Source organism: Neophocaena asiaeorientalis, unplaced genomic scaffold, assembly GCF_003031525.2.
Source record: "Neophocaena asiaeorientalis asiaeorientalis breed wild unplaced genomic scaffold, Neophocaena_asiaeorientalis_V1.1 scaffold9, whole genome shotgun sequence".
NCBI lineage: Eukaryota > Metazoa > Chordata > Mammalia > Artiodactyla > Phocoenidae > Neophocaena > Neophocaena asiaeorientalis.
The window spans coordinates 1,750,736-1,774,691 of record NW_020171825.1 but is presented as its reverse complement, the minus strand read 5'-3'; the positions used below and the strand labels follow the sequence as shown (position 1 = coordinate 1,774,691).

At 42.5% G+C, this 23,956-nt stretch overlaps 1 protein-coding gene across 2 annotated transcripts in view; it reads left to right on the top strand.

Annotated features, from left to right (window-relative positions):
* The first annotated feature begins 20 nt into the window (after positions 1 to 20).
* The window catches only part of UBAC2 (UBA domain containing 2), a 153,902-nt gene continuing 129,966 nt past the window's right edge, over positions 21 to 23,956 (top strand). The window contains exon 1 of one of the 2 annotated variants that reach the window (XM_024739744.1): positions 21 to 641. In XM_024739744.1, coding sequence (XP_024595512.1) covers positions 611 to 641 — 31 coding nt within the window. In that variant the 5' untranslated portion in view covers positions 21 to 610. The remainder of the gene's footprint in view (positions 642 to 23,956) is intronic. The other variant, XM_024739738.1, reaches the window with a different exon arrangement.

Below are 23,956 nucleotides of genomic sequence, written 5' to 3'. Positions count from 1 at the left end.
GGCGCAGCTGGACGGCCCCACTAGCCACGACAGGGAGGGTCTTCCAGTTCCGGCTCCCCATTCCTCGGAAGAGCTGCCTCTCCTGCACTTGTCTGGGCACCGGAACTCGAGACAGTTCTGTCAACAGTCAGCCGGAGAGCCAGCTCCAGGGACGGCCCAGAAAGACTGAGCATGCGTGGAACGCACCCGGCGTGCAATCCTGGGAGAGGTTAGAGGTCGCGAGGTACATCACCGCGCCGGCATTCCAGATGAATTAGCTGCTTTGGTGGCTCCACAGGGCGAGTGGCGGCGCTAAAGCACTAGTGTGCGGCTCCCAGGAGTTACACCCGCTCCTCCCACGCCATCCCACTCCTTTTCTAAGGCTCCCGCGGCCGTCGGAAAAACCCGGAAAGGCGGACCACTTTCGCTTCGCACGCACTTCCCTTCCCCGGCCGGAAGGGAAAGGGGGCAGAGAAGCCTCGCATGCGCCGTTCGCAGGCGGCCCCTGGAGTGGAGTCGAGTTGCTGGTTTCGTCGGCCCGGCCGGAGTGCGCCTGCGCGGTCTCCGGCTTCCCTCCACCTCCGCTTCCCCTCCCCCTGTCCCCCGCGGGGCCTCTGGGTCCGGCGGGACCATGTTCACCAGCACCGGTTCCAGTGGGCTTTGTGAGTACAGGACGCCGCCATCCTGGCTGTCCCCTAAACACCACACTGGGTACCTCCTTGAGGAGGCTGGGGGCAGCGGGGACTCTCGGGGTTGCAGGCGGTTTGGGGGTCGATCTGCCGTCCCTGTGCCGGAACCTTGGTAGTTCTTGCCCGGTGGGGAGCAGCGGACACCGCCCCCATTTCAGCCTGGAGGGGTCAGTGGGGACTGAGTCAGCCCCCAGCCCCCGACCTGTGAGCCCCAGGTGCGATGGTCAGATGCTCCTGGGGCTGCTGTAGGTGGGCTGGGCAGTTAGGGTCGGGCTGGGTTTCCCTGGTCTTACGGCCCGGCCCCCTGCCCTCAGCGGTAGGTTTGCCAGCTAGAAAGAAGAGGCTGTCCGGGTGGAAGCGATGCTGGAAGCCTGCTCCCTTCCCAGTCACCTTGCTCCATTCATTTAGGCTACGGAGGGACCGAACTGGCTTTTCCCCGGATGCAAATTCCAAGCTCTGCTTCAGGAGCTGACCCCTTAGTTTTACTTAGATTTTTTTTTTTCTCCTCAGTCTCTCTTAGGAGTTTTTAGACAAACAAAAACTGATTAAAGTACTTCAAAGTGGAAGGAAGTTTGGAAGTAGTTTGGCAGGAAAGCAGAGACATTGCTGCTGGATGTTGCTAAATTTTACTGGAGTGTCAGCTGTGGCGTGTCAGCAGATAGAGGGCAGAGAAATATATATAGCCTTTTAAACGACTTTCTTTTTCTCATTGACATGGTTTAATTGACTTTTGATAAGGTGGACTGTATGTTAACTAAACAGCACTGAGATTAGGCACTGATACGGCAACAGTGAATTGTTTGAATAGCTATAATTTTTGCAATTGCTTGTCACTATTAACGCTTCATATCTCTGTACATGTGAAGTTAATCTTACTGAGTACAGAGGCAGTTGACATTTCCAAATATTAATGATCTGTTGTGAATGTTAGGAATCTTTTTCTGAGAATACATATTTTAGCCTGGGAGTAAGTTAGTATCAGGGCAACAGGCATAATTATAAATCTTCCTCACTTCTCAACTTCTCAGGTTCTGAAGTGGGTTTAATATTTGTGATTTCCCTTGTTTCATACTTAATTTGATTTATGGCATCTTTCAGGTATTGGCCTCAGAGTATGTTACAACTACTAGGTAATTAATCTTCCCCAAACTACCCTTTAGAAAAAGAACATGACTGTTGAAACTGATACTCAAAAGGTGGTGTGATTTTCCTGGGATCTGTGAGCCATACACTGGTGGATATGAAATTAATGGTAGAATTCTTCAATTTTATTTGTTCTTTTTCATCATTTTGACTTATCCTTCCTTGCTGACCAAAACACATTAAGAATTAAAAAGGCAAGCAAAATCTGTTATTGGTTACTATGCTGTATTAGCTATTATGTTGGCAAAGTGTATTCAGATTTGATACAGGGTGACTCTGGGGAAGGTAGTAATATGTGATTACCTGTGGCACATGGTTGATGAGTATTGAATTCTAGGAGCCAAACTCCTACCCAGAGAGAGGCCTAGGCCAAAGGCTCCTCCTTAGCTGTCTTGCCCTTTTTCTAAAATAAATGTATCCACAGCATAAGAATTGATGGAATGGCCATTCCTCAGAAGTCCATGTCTTATATGCTCATTTAACAAACATTTTGAGCATCTCGGAAACTGCGAGGGGCTGGGAACGCAACATTAGACAAGTCTTGGTCCCAGTGTTTGCAGAGCTTACAGTGGTGTTTAGGCACTGGTTTCCCAAGACTGGTCTTTCGGCAAGTCTGGGTGGGAAAATTTACTTTGCTTTGAAATTTTTCTTTGCGATGCACCCCACTGAGAGGGAAGTGATTTCCTTTAGCTAAGTTGTGTAGCCCTTTGGTAATTCAGAGTTCTGATCCTGAGTAAGTGTCCCGAGGATGAATAATCTGCCTAGCGGTGCCCCCAGGGATGCTGAATAACGTTCTCTTTTTAAGGGAAAAATCCTGACCATTTCCTACCACTGGCGTATTTCCCACATCTGTGACTAGTAGATAGTGTATTTGTGTTATACTTGCTTTCCTCCCTCTCTCACTCATTCATTTATTTATTCAACAAGTGTCTGTTTACTACCCACATAAGCCACACACTGTTCATGTATAGAGGATAAAGTGGTACACAGGATGAAGGAGACCAACATCCAATAAGTAAGTTATGTGTTTTCACATAGTGATAAGCGCCATGAAGAAAATCTGAGGGTAGTGGCATAGACTGCGGTTATGGAGGACTTTAGCAGGAAGCTAAAAGAATGCTAAGGATGCTGCTTTAGCAGGTGTGGTCAGCGAAGATGTTTGGGAAGGTGACCCAAATGGCGTGAAGGAACTCACCTGTCAGTTTTTGTTGAAAAGTGTGCATCTTGCAGAAAGAGAGCAGCAAGCACAAAGACTCTCAAACAGGCACAGCAGGGCGTTTTCAAGGTATTGAAGAAAGCTGGTGCTGCCAGGGCAGTAAATCAAGAGAAGGGCATTTGCGACCATGTCTACGAAACTGTATAGCCGTCTGCCCTGTCAGGTAATTATGACTGGATAAAAGTGCATAGGAATCGTGTTCATGCCTTATTTTAGACCCTTGCTTAGAGACGAATGCTACCACTCAATTACGTGTTGAATAATAGATGTATCATTTCTTACACTTGTTGGTAAGTGTTCCCATGACTTACTCACTTCACAGTGTATTCACTCTAACATGGACTCAACCAACATTAATTGTGTGTCTGTTGTATTCTATGTATAGGTCCCACCCTCAAGGAGTTCTGTGTCTAGTGGGGAAAAACTTAAAAAAAGAAATGAAACAGCTACTGTACTGGGTGCTGTGGGTTTATGGCAGCCGTGGGCTGGGCAGGGGAGGGGCATGGTTAAGACTTCCAGTGTGGGTGCTATCTCAGCTGATGTTGAGGGATGAGTAAGAGTTTGTCAGGCATGCAAGTGGGGAGAGAGCCTCTATGAGGGACAGAGCCTGGGCAGGGCCTGGACGAGAGGCAGGAGGTGATGAGTTAGGGGATTGTTGCTTACAGCTGAAGGGAGCAGTTTCTGCACGAGGTGTGCAGTGAAGTCATTCAGAGGGCTGGTGAGTCGAGAGCTGGGGATGGAACGAGAAGGGGGAGAAGAGGAGGCGTGGCAACAGCTGCCCCTGTCCAGGAGCACAGCCAGGACCAGATGGTAGGGCAGAGTCCGGGGAGCAGAAGAAGGTGAAAATCTAATAGAATGCTAGTCGGAAAGGCTTCACGTTGCTGTGGCAGGCAAGACAGGTTATCGTTGCGGATGTGAGCAGTGTTTTCCATACGCTGCCTGTGGTATGGCCACACAAAAGCAGCTATGGAGCTTTCCGAATGTCCAGATTCCTGGGTCCCATTCCCAGAGAGTCAGATTCAGAAGGGCTAATGTGGGAATCAGAAATCTGAATTTTTAAAACATCGAGGGGGAGCTTCTAATGGACAGACTTAGGTCAAGCAACAGGGTGGCCAGCAGGAGGGGCCCAGAGAACAGTTAGAGTCCAGTGGGAGATGCTGACAGCCCCAGTGAAAGAGGTAGTGGTGCGAATGGACAGGATAGAAAAGAGGGATTCTAAAGATGTGCAGGCAGGTAGGCTGTGTCAGTCAAGCCCATTGGACTGGGGGAGAGAGAGAGGAGTTGAAGGTGACTTGGGGTAGACAGGTGGTGTTACTGTTCACAGAGGCAGGGGGCGTAGAGAGGGAGGAGCTCATCTGGGGAAAGATGTTTAATGTCCAGGGGCTTGTAAAGTCCAGTGGGAGATACCCAGGGGCCATCTGGAGAGAGGGAGCTGGCCTGGACATGGGTTGTTAGGTGGGAGTTACGCTGTGGATGTGAATGAGGATGCTGGAAGCAGCGAGTAGAGCCAGAAGGCTGAGGACAGAACTTTAAGCAACTCCAATCCAGTATGTACTGCGTGGTGGAGAAAGAGCAGACAGCAAAGTAGGCAGAAGTGGGTGTTCCTTTAGGAGAGAGCTGTCTCCACCCAACCTAATTTGATTCGTCCTCTTTCCTTGTAAACAAACTCCTGCAGTTGCTTCGCACTCTTTCACGGTGACTCTGATCACCAGACTCTTGATCCCCTTGTTTCCAGTTTACAGCCCATTTCTGGCATCTTCCACATCCAGTCTGGATTCCATAGTTAATCACCCGCGTTGCATTCCCATCAAGACCCTCAGCTGTCCTGCTCTGTCACCCGGCAAAACGCCAGCCTTGTATTAATGTGTGGTGTCCAATCCAAGCTGAGTCCTCGGCACGATTGCTCAGTTACATTTCTTGGATTTGGTTGTCTCCCTGTGCACTTCCCCTGTCATGGTCAAGAGTGTTCCACTCTTAACCCAACCTAAATATAAGGGCCATCACCTGGGCACGTCCTCTCGCTAACTTGTTTGTATCCACACTTTAACAGTTGTTAGAGGAGACTTCCTAATGTAGGCGATGTTTGAGCTGATTTTTGAGGGATGAGTAAGGGTTTTCAGGCATGTGAACTTAGTTCCTGTTTTCCAATCTAAAAGAATGAGGCCCACTCTCCACCTATTCTTAACTCATTCCTTGCTGCCTTTTCTAGTGACAGTCCCTCCTTCTCTCTTTGCCTGGCATGCATTGAAGCTGATGCTTTTTCCTCTGGCTCTTCAGAGACCCCCAGAGTACTTCAGATCCCTTATCTGTGGAAAGGAGATAATATTATTCCCTATTTTATTGGGTGGTTTGTGAAGATTAAAAGATTTACTATGTGTAAATTCCTAGAGTTTTGCCGTAGTAAGTACTCAGGGTTAAGTATTTTTAACTGGATCCTTCTTTGGGGTCTGTTCTTCAAACTACAGAAGCATAACCCCTCTGTCAATTGACCGTTTCTTTGTTTCTTCTTCCCAACCAAGCTTCTTGGACGATGTCTTCACTTTTTTCCCTTTCTCCCTTCCCTTCACTCTGTAGCCTCTGCAGTTAATCAGCTGTTTTTTGATGGTCACCTGCTGTGGCTTGACACTCACTGCAGCCTGCTTCTGCTGCCCTACCCCTGACACCACTGAGGACGAGTGACTGGGGACTTCCTTGTCAACAGATCAGATGGGTACCTCTCAGTCCTTATCTTAGTGGAATGTCCTCTCACACTGGCCTTGATGAACACTTCTTTCTAAAATTCTTTTTTTTTTTAATTGAAGTATAGTTGATTTACAATATTATATTAGTTTCAGGTGTATAACATAGTGATTCAATATTTTTATAGGTTATACTCCATTTAAAGTTATTATAAAATATTGTCTACATTCCCTGTGCTGTATATTACATCCTTGTATCCTATTTATTTTATACCTAGTAGTTTGTATCTTTCTAAAATTCCTTGTTCTTTGACTTTTTCTTCATATCTCCTGAACACATCTACGTAGTTTTTCACATCCTCAGGGTCTACTGGATTTGGCATTAAGTTATTGTTACCTTAAGAAGAGTAGTTTCAGTGGATTATTAAGACCAAAACCTATTTTTGTTGAGGTACGCAGTGAACCAGAGGTAGAGAGTAGAAATAGAGTCGACCGTTGGGATGGACAGCTGGAGTCATCCCTTTGAAGACTCAGATGGCTGTCAGTACCCAGGATATCATGCTAACTCAAGCCACACAGTCCTGAGGTGGGAACCAGTACAGACTTATCAGAGTGAGAAAGTTCTCAAATGAGCTGGAACTTTCCATTGAGTGAAACTCATTTTGATCCAAAACATTAGTTAGGGAGCCTAGAGTCAGGTGCAGTTAGGGGAGGTTGATGAATGTGAGGTCCAGCGGTGGCAGCCTATGGTGAGGACATTCATTTCGCTCTAGAGATGGGTGAGCCACAAGGACTGGTGGGTCATTCAGGGTCTGTAACCCCCCCTTCATTTCAGCTTTAGGGTCCTACCTCGGAGCCCGAAGGCTCTGTCCCCAGCATCATCCTGAAATGGACACTTTGCAGTTTCCCAGTGCAGCTGTGGTTGTGCTCCCAGGAAGGACCAAACTATGTTCTGATTGATATATTCTTTCTTTAGGTATGTACTCAATGTGTTGAATACATAACTTGTGGGAGATGATTAAAATAAATCTTTATTTTTGTCTCTCACCATCTCTTTAAAATGCACTCAGCTTGGAAAGCCTTTTCCTTTTATGAGAAGGCATCAGGCCTTATGACTTTTTATTCACTCTTCAAGTTATTGATTCAACAGCTGTTTAATGAGCATGGCTCATTAGGTGAAAGACAAAAGGTGCATTCAAGTGGCAATGATCTTAGGGAATAGAAGTCACAAAACATAGGCTCAATTTAAAAATATCCAGTTCCGTGTATTAATCAACACTCCGCCTTCATTCAAGGTAAGAGCTTTTCTCCCTCTTTCTCCCAGTTAAGATTTGTAGTTGGCAACCACTTGCTGTCAGAGAAAGTGGTATCGTTGGCTTCTGTCCTTTTGTGTTCCCTCTGACCCCCCAGTTTCCTGTTTCTGACCTTACTGGGTTCTAGATAAGGTGGGGTGGGAGGAAGAAGGAATAGTGAGGAACTAGGATTGTTCTTACGTGGCTCTCTGAGCCTGGTACGTGGTTAAAGCTGACTCTGTGCTGTGGGCTTTTTAGAGTCTCTTGGGAGGCGCCCATTCCGGCTGCTCCCCTGACCTGGGGGGATGCATTGTTATGCCGGTGGGCTTTATTTGGTATCTTTCATAGCTCCTAGGAAATTCGGTCCACCTACAGTTTCCTCCTTCTAGGGCCTGTTTGGCCTGCTTGAGGACACTGCTGGAGTGATTGAAAGATGACCCCACTGTTGCCTCTGGCCTGTGGTCCACCTCTGCTTGCTGGAATTGCTGATTCTTTGCCCTGGTCATGCATTCTTATCTCAGTGATCAACATGGCTTCTCCTCCTTCTGCTCTCTAGAAACCCTGGTACCCCGCTCTCAGGGGTCACGTGCTCATCTCACTCACTAGGCCCGTTTCTCTCTCTTGACCACTGGGGTATTTGTAGGCTCATGATGAGTATAGCAGCTCTGCTTAGCAGTGGAGCTTATTTCCCAGCCTTTGAACACTTATTCTGGGTCCTGGCAAGTTGCTTTTTATTGCCCCCCTCGTGACTGCTGCAGCTGGTTCCTCGTGTGTCCGCCATGTTCCTTCTTTCAGTCCATGAGTCTCCCTCTTTCTTCCTAAAGCGGAACCAAGATCCAGTTTTACTTTTACTAGAGATGTTTTATGTCCTAATAAGGATCTTTTTGTAGGAGCTAATGCACTATTGTTGTTTTTATTTGCACGTTTTTCTTTTTCCTTTATTATTATTATATTTCTCTTCCCTTTAGTCAAGTTATTATCTAACTTCTCCAACTTTTTCCATTCTCAGCTTGTGGCAGTATCAGTTTTAGTCATGAAGGCAGAACCTACCTTAAATCAAGCTACTTTAAAACTTGCATTTCTATGGAATTTTAATAAATACAACCTGATAAAGAGTTTCTCATAAGTAATTTACTCCAGCATTTTTGAGGTGTGCTTTCTAGAACACACTGGTACTGTGCAGGGCTGCTTAAAATTTTTTTTTAATTAAAAAATTGTTTTATTTTTAAACCCCAAATTTTATTGTTCAGTTTATTTTTTCCAACTTTATTGAGATATAATTGACAAAATTTTTATATATTCATGTTGTATGTGATGTTTTGTCATTTGCATACATTGTGAAATGATTACTGCAGTCAAGGTAATTAAAATATCCATCACCTCACAGTTATCTTTGTGTGTGTGTGTGTGTGTGTGTGTGTGTGTGTGTGTGGTGAAAACATTCAAGATCTACTCTCTAGCCAATTTCAAGTATACAATTCATTATTCCTACCTATGGTCATCATGCTGTACATTGCTTAAGTTTTAGCCCTCATTTTAATTATAAATGTAAATTATCATTTAATCCTCATTTAAATCATGATTCTCTTTCCCAGACATTTTTCTCAAGATTTTTATGTTATATTGCCACTGTTCTCAGACATTTTCCAATGCTTATGTTACCTTAGTCCCTTGAATGCAGCATGATACAGTGGAAAGAGCACAGTATTAGTATTTGGAAAGCGTTCAGAAGCCAGGATGTCCCTAATGTTGTTTTTAAAGATTGATGATGGAAATTAGCACTTCCAAGGCTTATGGGCCCTGCAACAAGGAAATTTAACTTTTTATTAACTCTTTGTTTCTAAGACTTAGTGGGAATGGTTTTCATTGTAGAAAATTTGGGAAGTAAAAGGAGGAAACATAAAATTCCATTTCACTGTGCTACCCAGATTTCATCCCTGTTAGCATATTGGTGTTCTGTAAATTTTTTCGTATGTATGTATGTAAACAGATTTAAAAGCAAAATTGGAGCTATGTACAGTTTCATATTCTGATTTTTTCATTTAACCTTAAATGAATTTGCCCCGTGTTATTAATAATGTTCAAAGATGACTTTTAGCATTTTTTTGTTTTGCCTTATTACAAAACTGAAACATGCTTGCTGCCAAAAAAATTAAAATATTACACAAATACGTAATATAGAAAGGAATAGTCACACGTTACTCTCACACCTAAATAATCATCACTGGTATTTTAGTGCTCATTCTTTTAGATTTTTTTCTGTACAGGCTCTTACCTGTGCATTCTTTCTCTCTCAGGCACACACACACACGTGTTTTATACAGACATGGCATTCAAATAAACATTTTGTTATGCTCCCCTAACATTTTTTTAGATACAGAATCATGACTTTGAAGTATTACAACGTGTTATATTTCAATGTTTTTCTCCAGTTTTTTCCCATTTAAACAATGTTATGGTGAACGTCTTTAAGTTATTGATCACATCTTTGACTTCATCCTAAAGAAATGATCACAAACGTGGAAATATAGTGTCAAAGAATAGGAACATTTTTAAGCTCTTGATCTGTATTGCCAAATCCTTCCAGAAAGGATGTGTCACTTTACACTTTTCAGCAGTTTAGGAGAATATCTTTCTCACCAAACTCTTGTAACACTTGAGTATGATAATTTAAAATGATTTTTGCCAATTGAGAGATTGAAAAATGACATTTCATTGTTTTAATCTGCATTTCTTTGAATGCCTGGGAAAGTGAACTTATTTTCATCTTTCATATTTATTGGCCATTTTAATATATGTTTGAACTGATTTGACTATTTATGTCCTTTGCCCTTTTTTTTATTGGAGTATTTGTTTTGTTTTTGTTAAATTGAGTAGTAAAAGTCCTTTAAGGGTACTAGCTTTTGTCATGGTATATGTTACGAATATTTTAATCACTTATCAGTTGCTTTTTAATTTTTTTTTTTTTTTTTTTTTGACGCGGGCCTCTCACTCTTGTGGCCTCTCCCCTTCGGAGCACAGGCTCTGGACGCGCAGGCTCAGCGGCCATGGCTCACGGACCCAGCTGTTCCGCGGCATGTGGGATCTTCCCGGACCGGGGCACGAACCCGTGTCCCCTGCATCGGCAGGCGGCCTCTCAACCACTGCGCCACCAGGGAAGCCCAATCCTTTATTTTTTTTTTATTATTTTTTTTTTTTCTGCTGTACGGGCCTCTCACGGTCGCGGCCTATCCCATTGCGGAGCACAGGCTCCAGACGCACAGGCTCATCGGCTATTTTTTAATCACTTTTTGGTTTTTTTTTAATTTTTTTTTTTTTTTTTTTTCGGTACGCGGGCCTCTCACTGTTGTGGCCTCTCCCATTGCAGAGCACAGGCTCTGGACGCGCAGGCTCAGCGGCCATGGCTCACGGACCCAGCTGTTCCGCGGCATGTGGGATCTTCCCGGACCGGGGCACGAACCCGTGTCCCCTGCATCGGCAGGCGGCCTCTCAACCACTGCGCCACCAGGGAAGCCCAATCCTTTATTTTTTTTTTATTATTTTTTTTTTTTCTGCTGTACGGGCCTCTCACGGTCGCGGCCTATCCCATTGCGGAGCACAGGCTCCAGACGCACAGGCTCATCGGCCATGGCTCACGGGCCCAGCCGCTCCGCGGCATGTGGGATCCTCCCAGACCGGGGCACGAACCCCTGTCCCCTGCATCGTCAGGCGGACTCCCAACCACCGCGCCACCAGGGAAGCCCCAATCCTTTATTTTTTGATTCATCAGTTTTTGGCACAGTCAGTAGACTACACTATGAAAATGAGAAAAATTAGCCCAAGAACATGTACTTTTTTGTCTCTCAGTTCTTGATTTGTGTTCTATGTGTGCTGTGTGTTTTTATAGCCTGTTCTGTAATGACAGTTAAGCCTTCCATGCTTTGTCTGTAGGTTGATTTTATATAGAAAATCATAACAATAGCTATATTTACATTATTATGATTGTGTATTCATTGTTGAACCAAGGTGTGTGATTGGTGTCATAGAAGAAGATAGAGCCCTAGGTCAGAAAACCTGTGCTACTTCAAGGAGTCTCTTAATTTCTTTTAATATTTCTTCACGACTTAAGTTCACACTCAATTTTTGCTGTTTCTTGACCCTTGCATCATTTTCTTCTCTGAATCTTCTGTTTTCTCCCCTGGCATCCCTCCTGCAGTAAACGTTTTGGTGCAGAGGACACAGGGGTGAGCTTTCCGGATGCTCACTTGACCATTCTTGTACATAGTGAAAGACTGGATTTGTAAGTAGCTGGTGTGGGTTTCCTCTTTATTTGTGGGTAGGTCTTTGTCCCCAAGAGGCCCGAACCTCGGCTGGCAGGGCCACCTGTAGGCTCTGTTCAAGTTTGCAGAGCTTGTGAACAGGCTGCTCTCCATATAGGGTGCAGAAGCGGGGAGCAGGAGACGGGCAAAGATGGTGAAAATCCCCCGCTGTGGGCCAGGGTAGGGGGCTTGGCTCTTTGTATAAATCTTACTCTGAGTGAAGCTGCCCTTCCTCTTACCACCCGCCTCCCACTGTGCCACGTTACCCAGGCTAGCATCTGTTGCGGGCGTCTGAAGATGCCGGAGATCTTTTCTAGTCTTTCTCAGCCCTCAGACCCTTACAATGTCCTCCCTAAGTAGATCGCCACTTTCTTTGGAGAGCATTTCTCGGATTTTATTTTGGGGGCAAAGCCTTTTCTTCAGCTGGGGTGGTCAGATGAATGGTTGTGTATGAGGAAATGCAAAGGAGTGTGTCTGGGGGCGGGGTTTTGTGGAAGGGGCTGGCCCAGCTGCCACAGCAGGCAGGTGCGCCATTTATACCGGGGATGGTTTAAACAGGATGTGGGCTCAACACTAAGGGCCATTGAAACAAACTTAAGATAATAATTCCCTTTTCAGTTCTTTTTCCTCTTGACTGTAACAAAGAGAAAGTCTCAGTTAGCTGCTAGTCTGAAATACCTCTCTAATAGCAGCTAGTTTCCTCTGGTAATGCAGAGAACAGGAGGCAAGCCCAGATCTTTCTGCAGCAATAATATTAGTTAGAATTTAGTAAACTGTGTTTATTTTTATAGTTACCACCTACTGATGACAAAGTGACACTCGTTTTGCACTTATTATAGTGATATAAAGTTTCCTTTAAAATACATTTATTTAACTAAAACATAGTAAGATGATTTAAAGAAAAATATTAAACAATAGGATAGGTAACACTGGGATATAACAAAAATTGTGGCGCCGTAATGGGACTGACTGAAGTTTGGGAAATGCTGTAAATTATTCTGTTGGGTAATTCTGTTTGCTCATGCTTCTCTCCAGGTCTTGGTATTTATTCATTAGTTCCCTGGACTATTTGGAAGGAGGCGTTTCTCTGGTGTTTTGAAGGTCCTTTTATTTCAGTATGACTTTGGGAGGGGGGGAAAAGTGGACAGGTGTAGGAGCCTGTCATCTTGAACTGAAATTTTGTTGAGCTGTCTTTTTGGTTTCATTGCTTTTATTTGATTCTTGAATCCGTTTAGAATTAATTTTAGTGTTTATAGTGTTTAAGTGGGGTTTTTCTGTCCCTACCAACCAGCCAGTCTCAGCATCAGTGGTTAAAGATGTTAGTAGCATCTCTACTCACAAATGGATTAGGTGCTAAAGGCCGTGTACAGGTCCAAACTTAAAAGGATTTAAGCTTGGTTCTCTATTTTAGTAGGCTTTTCCACCAGACAGGAGTGGAAGAGGTTCCTTGTATCATCAAACTCTAAAATCAGACTTGGGTTTCTCCATCTTGCAGATGTATGTTTTGTTTACGTCTTTCCCCCCAGTAGACCCATTTAGTCTACATTAAACATCTGCTGACAGGTAACTCCCTCTCCTGCTTATCTTCTCAGATGTTCAAGTGTATGTCTTTATAGGTACGGTATCCTTACTTGTCAATCTACTTTGGTTGATTCAAAGATTCATAGGGTCTTTGAACATATAGAACCATCCTTGGTTTGTTCTGGAGCTGTTACCATTAGGGCAGCACCTTCACCAGCCTTGGTCTTTACGACTCAGCCTTCTCTTAAATTAGCATTGCTCTGATAGGCATTCACCTCAGTGATGATTCTCTAGGCCAGACTTTGAACACTAGCAGGCCACACAGATGTGTTCTGTTTGAGCTGTGTGTTGGTGGCGAGGGTAGGGGGGTGGGAGGAGAGTCACCTTCCAACATTTTAAAATTGGTGTCTTTGAGACAGAAATCCAGATTCCTCTTAGTTCTTGAGATGATGATCTGCCACACCAGGGCTGAACTGTTGTGTGACAAAAATCCACTGACACGTGCTTTTTGCCACCTACCTCCCCTGTTTCACTGCTACCTGCCTGGCCTCCTTAGGTACTTGAATTTACAACAGATCTTTTTTTTTTTTTTTTTTTGCCGATAACCACACATTTTCTCTTAAAGATTTTTTTTTTTTTCTCTTACAGTTTATCACATGGGGCTAGAACAAGCTTGTCTAGACAAGCTTTCTGATTCACTTTTTCAGAGCTGTTCCTACCGTTGAATAATTTATCATTATTTATGTGTAACATTTATAATTTTCTTACTTCTTTTAGCTTTTAAAATTATTATTTCATTTTATTGTATTCCTTGTCTAATTAGCACTTTTAACAATGACTGCCTTTTTTTTTTACACTTAAGGAAAGGCTTTATGTTTGTATAAAATCTCCCTAAGAAGGCTAAACCCGAGTAGTGTCCAGCGTAGCGGCAGGACTAAAATTAAAGTGCGGGAGCCTGTTGCCAGTGTTGCTGGCGTGCAGATCTGACACACTTTTCTCTGGCGTCACGAGCCTTTGTGTTCGGCTCTGTTTTAGAACTTCCTTTTTCAATTTTATTGCTCGTTCTTTTTTTCCCCCTAATTCATACTATTGAATACTTTAGATATAGAATACATTCTTGTCTCTAGAGGGCAAATCTTCCTTTTTCTTGCCTTTTTTCGGAGTTCTTTTCTGGAAACGTCCTAGCCTTTTCTCCTGTTCATTTTCCTGATGAGTTTTACAAGCATTGGTCCAGTGACAAGTGTTCATGGGCTGTCCTCCCAAGCCAGGTCCCTGGGCCACCTGTTGGGTGAGGAGTGGTCAGTGTAGCAGATGCCCAGGGCCTTCACATTCTCCCCAGTGTGTTAGGAACAGCAGCGGGTTCACGGATGGCTTACAGTGTTTTACTTCTGAGCATCGTAGGTAATTGACTGTCACAAAAATAAACTTGGGACCTTTTGATTCTCGGGCAATTTTATGAATGTCTTTGTGGAGATGGTCACCGTAACGCACTTGGTCACTGAGGGTGTGTTTCATCAGGTTTCCTTCCAGGAAGCTCGTAGGCCCGAAGAGTAAAGCAAGGTGGATGCAGAAGGTGTCCCTCGTAGTGCACGGGTTTCTGCATTTTCGTGGACTTACACACGTTGGTTTAGCCCCTTTTTGATGAAAAAGTTTAAGGAAGTGACTTCATAAAACACCAGATCACCCCATTCTTATGGGACCCCTGAGAAGTTTACCAAATAGTTGAGTAGTCAGAAATAGGAAAAACGATCTGGTAGGATATGGCAGCCCCTCCTCCAGGGGTGTGAACCACACTGGGGTTTTTGATGAGTATACTTTGACACGGTGACTTGTGGGGATGGGCAGAGTTGCTGGGTTACTGCCTTTTCCTCCCCCCCATCCCCACCCCCTGCATCTCTCCTCAGCTACGATGCTTCTGTAACAGCCCACATGGCTAAGCTTTGCCAAGACCTGTGGTTAGTATCTTTAGTACCTAAAAGATGCATATTTTTATTCAGGTAGAATTCACATAACATAAAATTCACCGTTGTAACCATTTAAAAGTGTACAATTATTGACTTAACAGCACATTCACATTGTTGTGCCGTCATCACCAACCACTCCCTAATTGCAGACCATTCTTATCAACCCCCAAAAAAGCGCAGTTCCCATTAAGCAGTCCCTCACCATTCCCTCCCCTTCCCTGCCCCTGACAACCGCTAATCTGCTTTGTGTCTCTGGATTTTTAAATTCTGGACATTTCATGTATATGGAGTCATAATATGTGGCTTTTGAGTCTGGCTTCTTTTGCTTAGTATAATGTTTGCAAGGTTCTTCCATATTGTAGCATGTGTTACTAGCCTGTGTCCTTTTATGACTGATAGTTCGTTGTCTGGATATACCACATTTTGTTTATTCATCTGTTGATAGACATTTGGGTTGTTTCCACTTTTTGGCTCTTAGGATAATGCTGCGATGAATATTCAGGTTTTTGTTTGAATATCTGTTTTCAGTCCTCTTGGGTATATAACTAGGAGTTGAATTGTTGGGTCATGTGGTAATTCTATGTTTAACTTTTTGAGCAACCAAAAAGATACAAGTGAAGTACTAAAAATAGTAAGAGTGAAAATCCCTTTGGACCATGGGCCATGATATAAAGATATCAGATTTCCTTGTTATATATTACAAAAACTTTTTCTTTGGAGTCAGGCAGAACTGGTCCAGATCTCAGCCTAACTAGTTGTGACTTTGAACCAGTTATTTAACCTTTCTTAGCCTATTTTTCACCTAGAACATTCAGATAACTAAGTATTGCCTCAGGTTTACTATAAGCATTCACTGAGATGGTATTACACAGAAAGTGCTTTTTTTAGCACAGTGCTTGGCATAAAGTAATCCACATATACTGTAATAATTATTTTAGGATAATACGCAGTCACCATAGCCTGATTGCTATTCTTTGCCACAGAGAGATGGCTTCGTACTGCGGTCATACCAAAGAGGTGAATGACCCAAAAGGAAACACCTTAAACTTCGGTGTTTTATGTTGTCTTTACCGTAGATGTTTTGCATTTTTATTTTTAGATTAATGCATTGTCTGTCATTCTCAAAATTTGTTACATCCCTGTTTTCAAAAGTGGAAGGACCCACTGTAAAGAAGTGACATTTTTTAACCTTCCATTTGATCACTGCTTGGGTTCCTCATGTATGAACCACTTCCTGGCTCCACTCACATGGGAGGCCAGCAGATTGCTAGCGATTTGCCTTATCTCACTGCGTAAGGATTTAATGAAACTTTTAACTGAGTTAGTAACTAGTTAAACCAAAATTATTTTTTCTAAGTCTTAAAATATTTTCATAAAAATTTAAAACCTCCCGTGAACAGATCATTCAGAGATTGCCACTGTTAATATTTTGATAGGTGCTTTTTAAAAAACCCATGTATTTATGAACTATTTTTTTAAAAGCATTATTCAATATATAATAATGCTACTGGAAATATTGCACTTACTATTTAGGAACATCTTTCCAAAGCATGAAATATTTTTCTACAACCTAGTTCTTAATATTGAGTATTATTCCATTTTATGGATAGAACATAATTTATCTATTTTCCTTTTGGACATTGATGTTTCTAGTTTTTTCAGTATTATAAACAATGCTGTGATGAGCGTCTTTGTAGCAAAAATCTTTGTGTATATCTGTGATAATTACTTTGGGCTAAATTCCTAGATGTAGATTTTTTTTTTGGATCAGAGAGTTTATATATTTTTTTTAAACTTTTGATCAGTTTAACATTTGATAACTACCCACCACTCTGTGTTGTGCCCTCCCAGACTGCCATCTTTTTGTATCTCCATTCACAAGTGCATTTACTTTTGTTACAGAGGGTACCACTTGGATTTCTGTTATTGCTGTTTGTGACTATGTATGTCTTTCAATTAAAATCCACCATGCAGGTGACAGTCCGTTTGGACCATGGAGCTCCATGGCCGCGCAGCATAGGGAGCAGTTTTATTTGTAGTCAGATTGTCAGGGTTTGTTCTTCCACTCCCTGGCCATTAGATCAGACACCTCTTCTTGAACAGCATTCCTGTGTCCTCAGCCTCACCTCTTATTCCATGTATTTCTATACTCTTGTTTGTTGTAACCTGGTCTGATTTGGTAAAGCTTATTTCTCTGTTTTTCCCTTGGGGCTTCTTTTCTGTGGCCACTCTAGACGTTTGAGGGATGATGGATAAAAATGCTTTCCTGTTTCTTCCCTGGGTGATGGTTCTGAGATACATTCACAAGGCTTCTTAGAAAATCCTGTGGGACTCAGCACTTGACAGAAACATCTGTAACTCATAGAGGTGGCCAGCTTCGTAATGAATCCTTGTATTGACTCTCTCTGTGTTTCATTCCCTGTGTCCCTCACTCCTGCTCCCTGGAACCACATTCCAAAGTAAACTGCCTGCCGGCTAGTCTTTGTCTTGCCTTTTATTTTAAGTGGAACCCAGGCTGAGTCATTTGTGATCACGGACAGGTAACTCACTCTTTGAGTCGCAGTTTTCTCATATTATAAATTTGGAGAGGGTCATGTCTACCTCATATAATCCTTTCCTTCACCAGATACTTACTAAAACACTATATGCCTGATACTGTCCTGGGTATAGAAATATATAGTAGTGAGCAAGACAGGTAAGACCCTGCCTTCATTGACTTTACATTCTGATGAGTGAGACGGACAAAGAAGGCAACAAAGACAAATTTCAAATAGTGAAAAGTGCTCTGTAATAAATAAAAAGTCATGAGGGAATGCTGCTGTGAGATGCTGTCTGAAATGAGGACCAAGTGGTGAGGACAGGCTGGATGTGGGGAGAACATCTTGAGCAGAGGTGCTGTGAATGGGACTTTGCACTTGCCAAGTGCTCAATAAACGTTGGATAGTATTAGGAGTAAGGTTAGATCAAAGGGATAACCTGTCATTAACTACACAGCAGTAGGTGACCGGTTTTGTCTCATGAATGGACAAAAATTGGCTTCATAGAATAAGCACATAATTGTACAGGATGTGAATAGGGTTGTGCAGTACGTTTTTCTTTACCAGTGTAGTGAGTTACATTGATTGATTTGCTTTGCATTCCTGGTATAAACTTCACTTGGTTGTGATCTTTATCCTGTTTATGTATAGCTGGATTCAATTTGCTAATATTGTGTTGAGAATATTGCAACAAAATATTAGCAAATTGGTCTGAGATATTGGTCTCTTGTTTTAACATCTTTGTTTTTGGAATCAGTGTAATGTTGGCTTCATAAAATGAATTGCAAAGTGTTCTCTCCTTTCTCCGTGGTGGAAGAGTTTATGTAGGATTGGTATTCTTTTTCCTTTAAGTGTTTGGTACAAGTCTTCAGTGAGGCCATCAGGCCTAGAGTTTTCTTTGTTGGAAGACTTTTAACTATGAATTCAGTTTCTTCATTTCTATAGGACTGTTCAAATTTCTTTTTGACTTTGATAAGTAGATTGCATCTTTCAAGGAATTTGCCTGTTTCATCCAGGTTGTCAAATTTGTGGCTAAAATGTTGTTTCTGATATTCCCTTATTATCCTTTAAAAATTATTTTATTTATGATAAAAGTACATACATAAAATTTACCATTCTAACCATTTTGAAGTGTACAGTCCAGTGACATTAAGTGCATTTCACAATGTTGCACAACCCCTTACTAGCCTATTAATGTCTATGGCATCTGTAGTGATGTCCTCTCCTTTATTCTTTTTTTTTTTTTGCGGTACGCGGGCCTCTCACTGCTGTGGCCTCTCCTGTTGCGGAGCACAGGCTCTGGACGCGCAGGCTCAGCGGCCATGGCTCACGGGCCCAGCCGCCCCGCGGCATGTGGGATCTTCCCGGACCGGGGCACGAACCCGTGTCCCCTGCATCGGCAGGCGGACTCTCAACCACTGCGCCACCAGGGAAGCCCCCCTCCTTTATTCTTGAATCTGGTAATTGTGTCTTCTCTTTCTTTCCTGATCAGTCCTGCTAGAGGTATATCAATTTTATTGATCTTCTCAAAGAGTTAGTTTTTAGTTTCATTGATTTTTCTCTATTATATTTTGGTTTTCAATTTCATTGATTTCTGCTCATAATTCTGTCTTTCCATATGCTTGCTTGGGGTTTAGTTTGCTCGTCTTTTTCTAGTGTTTTGAAGCTTGTACTCTTTATTGTTATTTGAGACCTTTTCTCTTCCTGTATAAGCATTTAATGCTATAAATTTCCTTCTAAGCATTGCCTTATTTGCAGCCCACAAATTTTGCTTGGTTGTACTACTTTTTATTCTATTTAACATATATTCTAATTTCCCTTGTGACTCTGTCTTTGACCCAGGTATTATTTAGAAGTATGTTGTTTAATTTTCAAGTACAGTTGGCCCTTGAACAATGTGGGTGTTTGGAGTGCTGACCCCCATGCAGTCGAAAATCCAAGTATAACTCTGTAGTTGGCCCTTCATATCCATGGTTCCGCATCCGTGGATTCAACCAGCCATGGATTGTGTAGTGCCGTGGTATGTACTTATTGAAAAAAAATTGTATAAGTGGACCCTTGACGTTCAGACCTGTGTTGTTCAAGGGTCAGCTGTATTTGGAGGATTTTCCATCCATCTTTCTGTTGTTGATTTCTAGTTTAATTTTGTTGTAATCAGGGAACGTACTTTGTATGATTTTAATTTCTTTAAATTTATAGAGGTGTGTTTTATGGCCCAGAATATGGTCTGTCTTGGGGAATGTTCCTTATCCATTTGAAAAAAAAATGTGTAATTTTTTGTTGTTGGGTGGAGTATACTATAAATGTCAATCAGATCAAATTTATATTGTTTTTCAAGTCTTCTATATTCTTACTGATTGATATGACAACGTATTACAGCGTGGGTGGCTGGCTTAAACAACAGAAGTTTATCTACTTACAAGTCAGGAGACTGGAAGTACAAGATCCAAGCATTGGCAAGTTTGGTTTTTCCTGAGGCCTTTCTTCTTGGCTTGTAGATGTCTTCTCCGTGTGTGTTCACATGGTCTTTCCTCTGTATGTGTGCATCCCTGGTGCCACTTCCTTCTCCAGTAAGAACAGATTGGATTAGGGCCCCACCTTTGTGACCTCATTTAACCTTAAACTATCTCTTTAAAGACCCTATCTCCAAATATAGTCGAATTGGGGGTTAGGGCTTCAACATATGAATCTGGAGGAGGGCGGGGGACATTTCAGTCCATGACACTGATTTTCTGTCTACTTGTGTTACTGATTACTGAGAGAGGAGTGCTGAAGAGTCCTACTATATTTGTGGATTTACCTGTTTCTATAAGTTTTTGCTTCATGTATTTTGAAGTCTTATCTCAGCTCTCATATTCTGTGATTCACTATTTGCCCACCTCCACAGTTGAAGAATGGTATAATGAACACCATATACCTACCACCTAGATTCTGCAATTAACATTTTACATATTTGCTTTATTAAATATCCATTCTCTGTTTCATCAATTTGTCTTATTTTTTGGTGGATTTCAAAGTAAGTTGTAGTCACTTTATCTCTAAACACTTAAGCATACATGTTGTTAACTAGAATTTAATAATTTAAAGTTCTTTTTTGTTTTGCGGTAAACTTCATATGGCGAAATGTACAGATCTTGAGTTAATCGGTAAATTCTGCTGTCCGTAGTAATACTGTATACTTGTCCTGTGATGTGGGACTTCTTGGACCATTGTATATTATCTGTTACTTTCCTCATAGGTTTTTGGGATCTGATTTTTGCTCATCTTAAGAGGAGGACTTAATGGTAGTGTTATCTGAGTTAAGTAATCAGGTCTGTATTTTTAGGGGTTTAGTCCTAGACAGAATTAAAATGATTGTATAAATAGGATCCCTTGTCAATTCAGTAAATATTTTATTTATTTTTAGTCTTTAATTGTGGTAAAATACACATAACATAAATTTGCCATCTTAACCATTTTTAAGTGTGTGGTTCCATGGCATTAAGCACATTCACATTGTTGTGCATTTGTCGCTAGAACTCTTCATCTTGCAAAACTGAAACTCTATACCCACTAAACAGCTCCCTATTCTTCTCTCCCCCCAGCCCCTCAAAACCACCTTTCTATTTCCTGTCTCTGAATTTGACTCCTTAGATACCTCATAGAAATGGAATCATACAGTATTTATCGTTTTGTGTCTGGCTTATTCCCTTCAGCATAATGTCCAAAAAGTTTATCCATGATGTGGCATGTGAGAATTTCCTTCCTTTTAAAGACTGAATATAATTCATTATATTCTGCTGTATGGATATACCACATTTTGTTTATCCACTTATCCATCAATGGATGCTTGGGTTGCTTTCACCAGTATTTATTGAGCATCTCTTATATATCAGTCACCTTTCATTAGATAAACACTTGTTGACTGCCTTTATGGACCTGATCCTGTTATAGGCATGAGGGATACTGCAGCAGTGAACATACGCAGACAAAATTGTTGCCTTCAAGAGGCTTATATTCTAGTGGGGACTGAGGATGGGGAGATGGACAATACACAGAGAAATGTATTTCTTGATTCCAAATTGCATTTTTTCACATTTTAGTGTTTCTAATATTGGGTTGTACTTTACAGTTGATGACATCTTAGAATTATTTGACAGTGTTTCTTTTTTAGTAACACCTAAAATAATGGTATATCTTACAGTCAGTTTGAATCATAGATTTGGTGAATCACTATTAATAAGTCAGTTGTTGATAAGTGCTGTGAAAAAGTAAACCAGAACAAAGGGGATAGAGAATTACATGGGGGTATCCACAGATAAGGTGACATTTGAGCAGAGCACGTGTTCAGTACAGGTGATATGTTTTTCATAGCAGGACTTCCTCCCTGCAGGACATAGTGTGTTGGTTCACGTTCTTTTCTCACTCTGGACTGGTAACAGCTTGTGGACTAGTTACTTTGAGCAGCATTGGTATAAAGGGTAGAGCCCTAGGAGGTGGGGGGTGGAGATGGGGGTTAGGGAACAGTTTGAAAGGTGGGCCCAGATCTTGTAGGCATGGTAAGGGCGAGGGTGACAGAATTTTCCATCTTAGGAACTGGCAACAGTTCTGGCTCGCCACAAAAACTTTGGGTCATCTTTGATTTCTCCATTTGCCCATACATTATACCCAGTTAGTCAGCAAATCCTGCCTGCTGTACCTTCCAAACATACCCCAGTTCTGACCACTCTCACTACCCCCACCCAAACCACCCTGGTCCAGGCCATCATCATCTTTTGTCTGGATTATTATGATAGCCTCCTAACTGGTCTCCTTTCTTCTATGCTTGCCTTCCTGTAATCTCTTCTCAATTTAGCAACCAAAGCAATCCTTTGAAAACATGTCTGATGATGTTACTCCTTTCGTTAACGTCCCCAAGAGCATCCTGTCACTCTCCAAGGAAAGTAAGTCCTTATGGCCTATAGGGTTCTACACTGTTTGCTCCTCGACTTCTTTGGCCTTATATCGTGCCTCTCTGCTTTTCACTTATTCTGCTGTTAGCTGCCTTGGCAGCCTTACTGTTTCTTGATCGTATTGAGGATGTTCCTGTCTCACAGCACTTGGACTTGCTCTTTTCCCTGCCAAGAATACTGCTCCCCAGATATCTGCAAGGCCCACATCCTCAGGTGTCTGCTCAAATTTCACCTTGTCAGAGGACCTTCTAATCATGCTATGAAAAAGAGCACCCTTCTTTCCCCACTAGCACTATGTTTTCCCCTAAACCAGGATAGGCTAGTTATGCTGCAGTAGCAAACGGCTCTAAAATGTCAGGGACCTGAAATGACAAGGTTTGTTTCTTACTGCAGGCGTCTCTCCATTGTGAGTCGCCTGGCAGGGCCTGTTCCGTATTGTCTTGAACTCTGGCGTCCGGCTCATAGCATAGCCACCATCTTGATCATTGGCCAAGGGAAAGGCCATTCACTGGCTCTCCAATATTTGCCTGGAAGTGACATCTACTATGTTGACTTGGCCAAAGCAAGTCACATTGCCATATGCCACTTCAGTTAGGGGCAGGCGTGGGTGGGTAGCAGTCCTATCTTTTATCTGAAAAGAGAGCAGGAAACCCATGGTGGGTAACACAACCTCGCTCTTTACCCCGCTTAATTTTTCTATAGCATTTATTTGTATCTGACTTGATATTTACCTTGCTTTGTGTATTTTCTTTTCTCTGCTGTCTAGACTGTAGGTACCACATGGGGAGGGACTTTGTCCATCATTTGCTGCTATACCCCAGGACCTAGGATAATGCATGGTCTGCAGTAGTAGGTGCTTATTAATTGTAGAGACATGAGTGAGAATACCAAAGCAAACCATTCATTTGTTCATATGGTGACATGTAAGCCATTGGGAGTGTGGAGCAGGAAGGTTTGAGGAGAGAGCACACTTACTAGAGAAGAGCAGTAGCATTGCTGGTCAGTGGAGAGTGTCAGTTTGAGATTTGAGACCATGAACCTACAGTGGAATCATGCAGGCAGCAAGGAAGAGGCAGGAATGAATAAATAATGGGACCCATTTCACAAGGATCGGTGAAGTCCAAGTTGAAGGAGGAAACCTTCAAGGTGCACATCTGTCACCTCTGCTCCATCTTCGGTCCTGTCGGAATAATAAGGGAGGAGCTTGCCTTTCACCAAGGAGGCCCAGTCTCCTGGGATTGTGATTGCGGTGGTTGGAGCAGTTTTCCCTATATTCATTCTTTATTCACTTCTCACTACTCTTGAGGTAGTGTCTCTTATCTTCATTTTACAGGTGAGGAAAACAGGCTGAAATTGCTCACGTTAGGACTTAGGTTGGTCAGGCTCACAACCACGGTGCTTTCCGGTACGTTTGGGGTACTAGGTGGTGGGGACTCTGTTTTCTGGGGGGCGGGGAGCTCCGTTAGCTCTTAGATTCCCTGGAGCCTTGATTGCATCTTGGTCGTGAAAATAGTATGCAGCCACTTTACCGATGGTGCCAGTTTAGCTGTTTGTAAGACCTTACCAGAGAGGAAGTAGTTGGGCTATTTTTATATACGCAAACAAGTGCAATTACCACACTATCAACCATAACTAGTAGATTCACTCCCCATTGAAGTGCACCTCACACAATATGAGAATGTCTCTGTCTGAAAGTGTCCGTGACGCT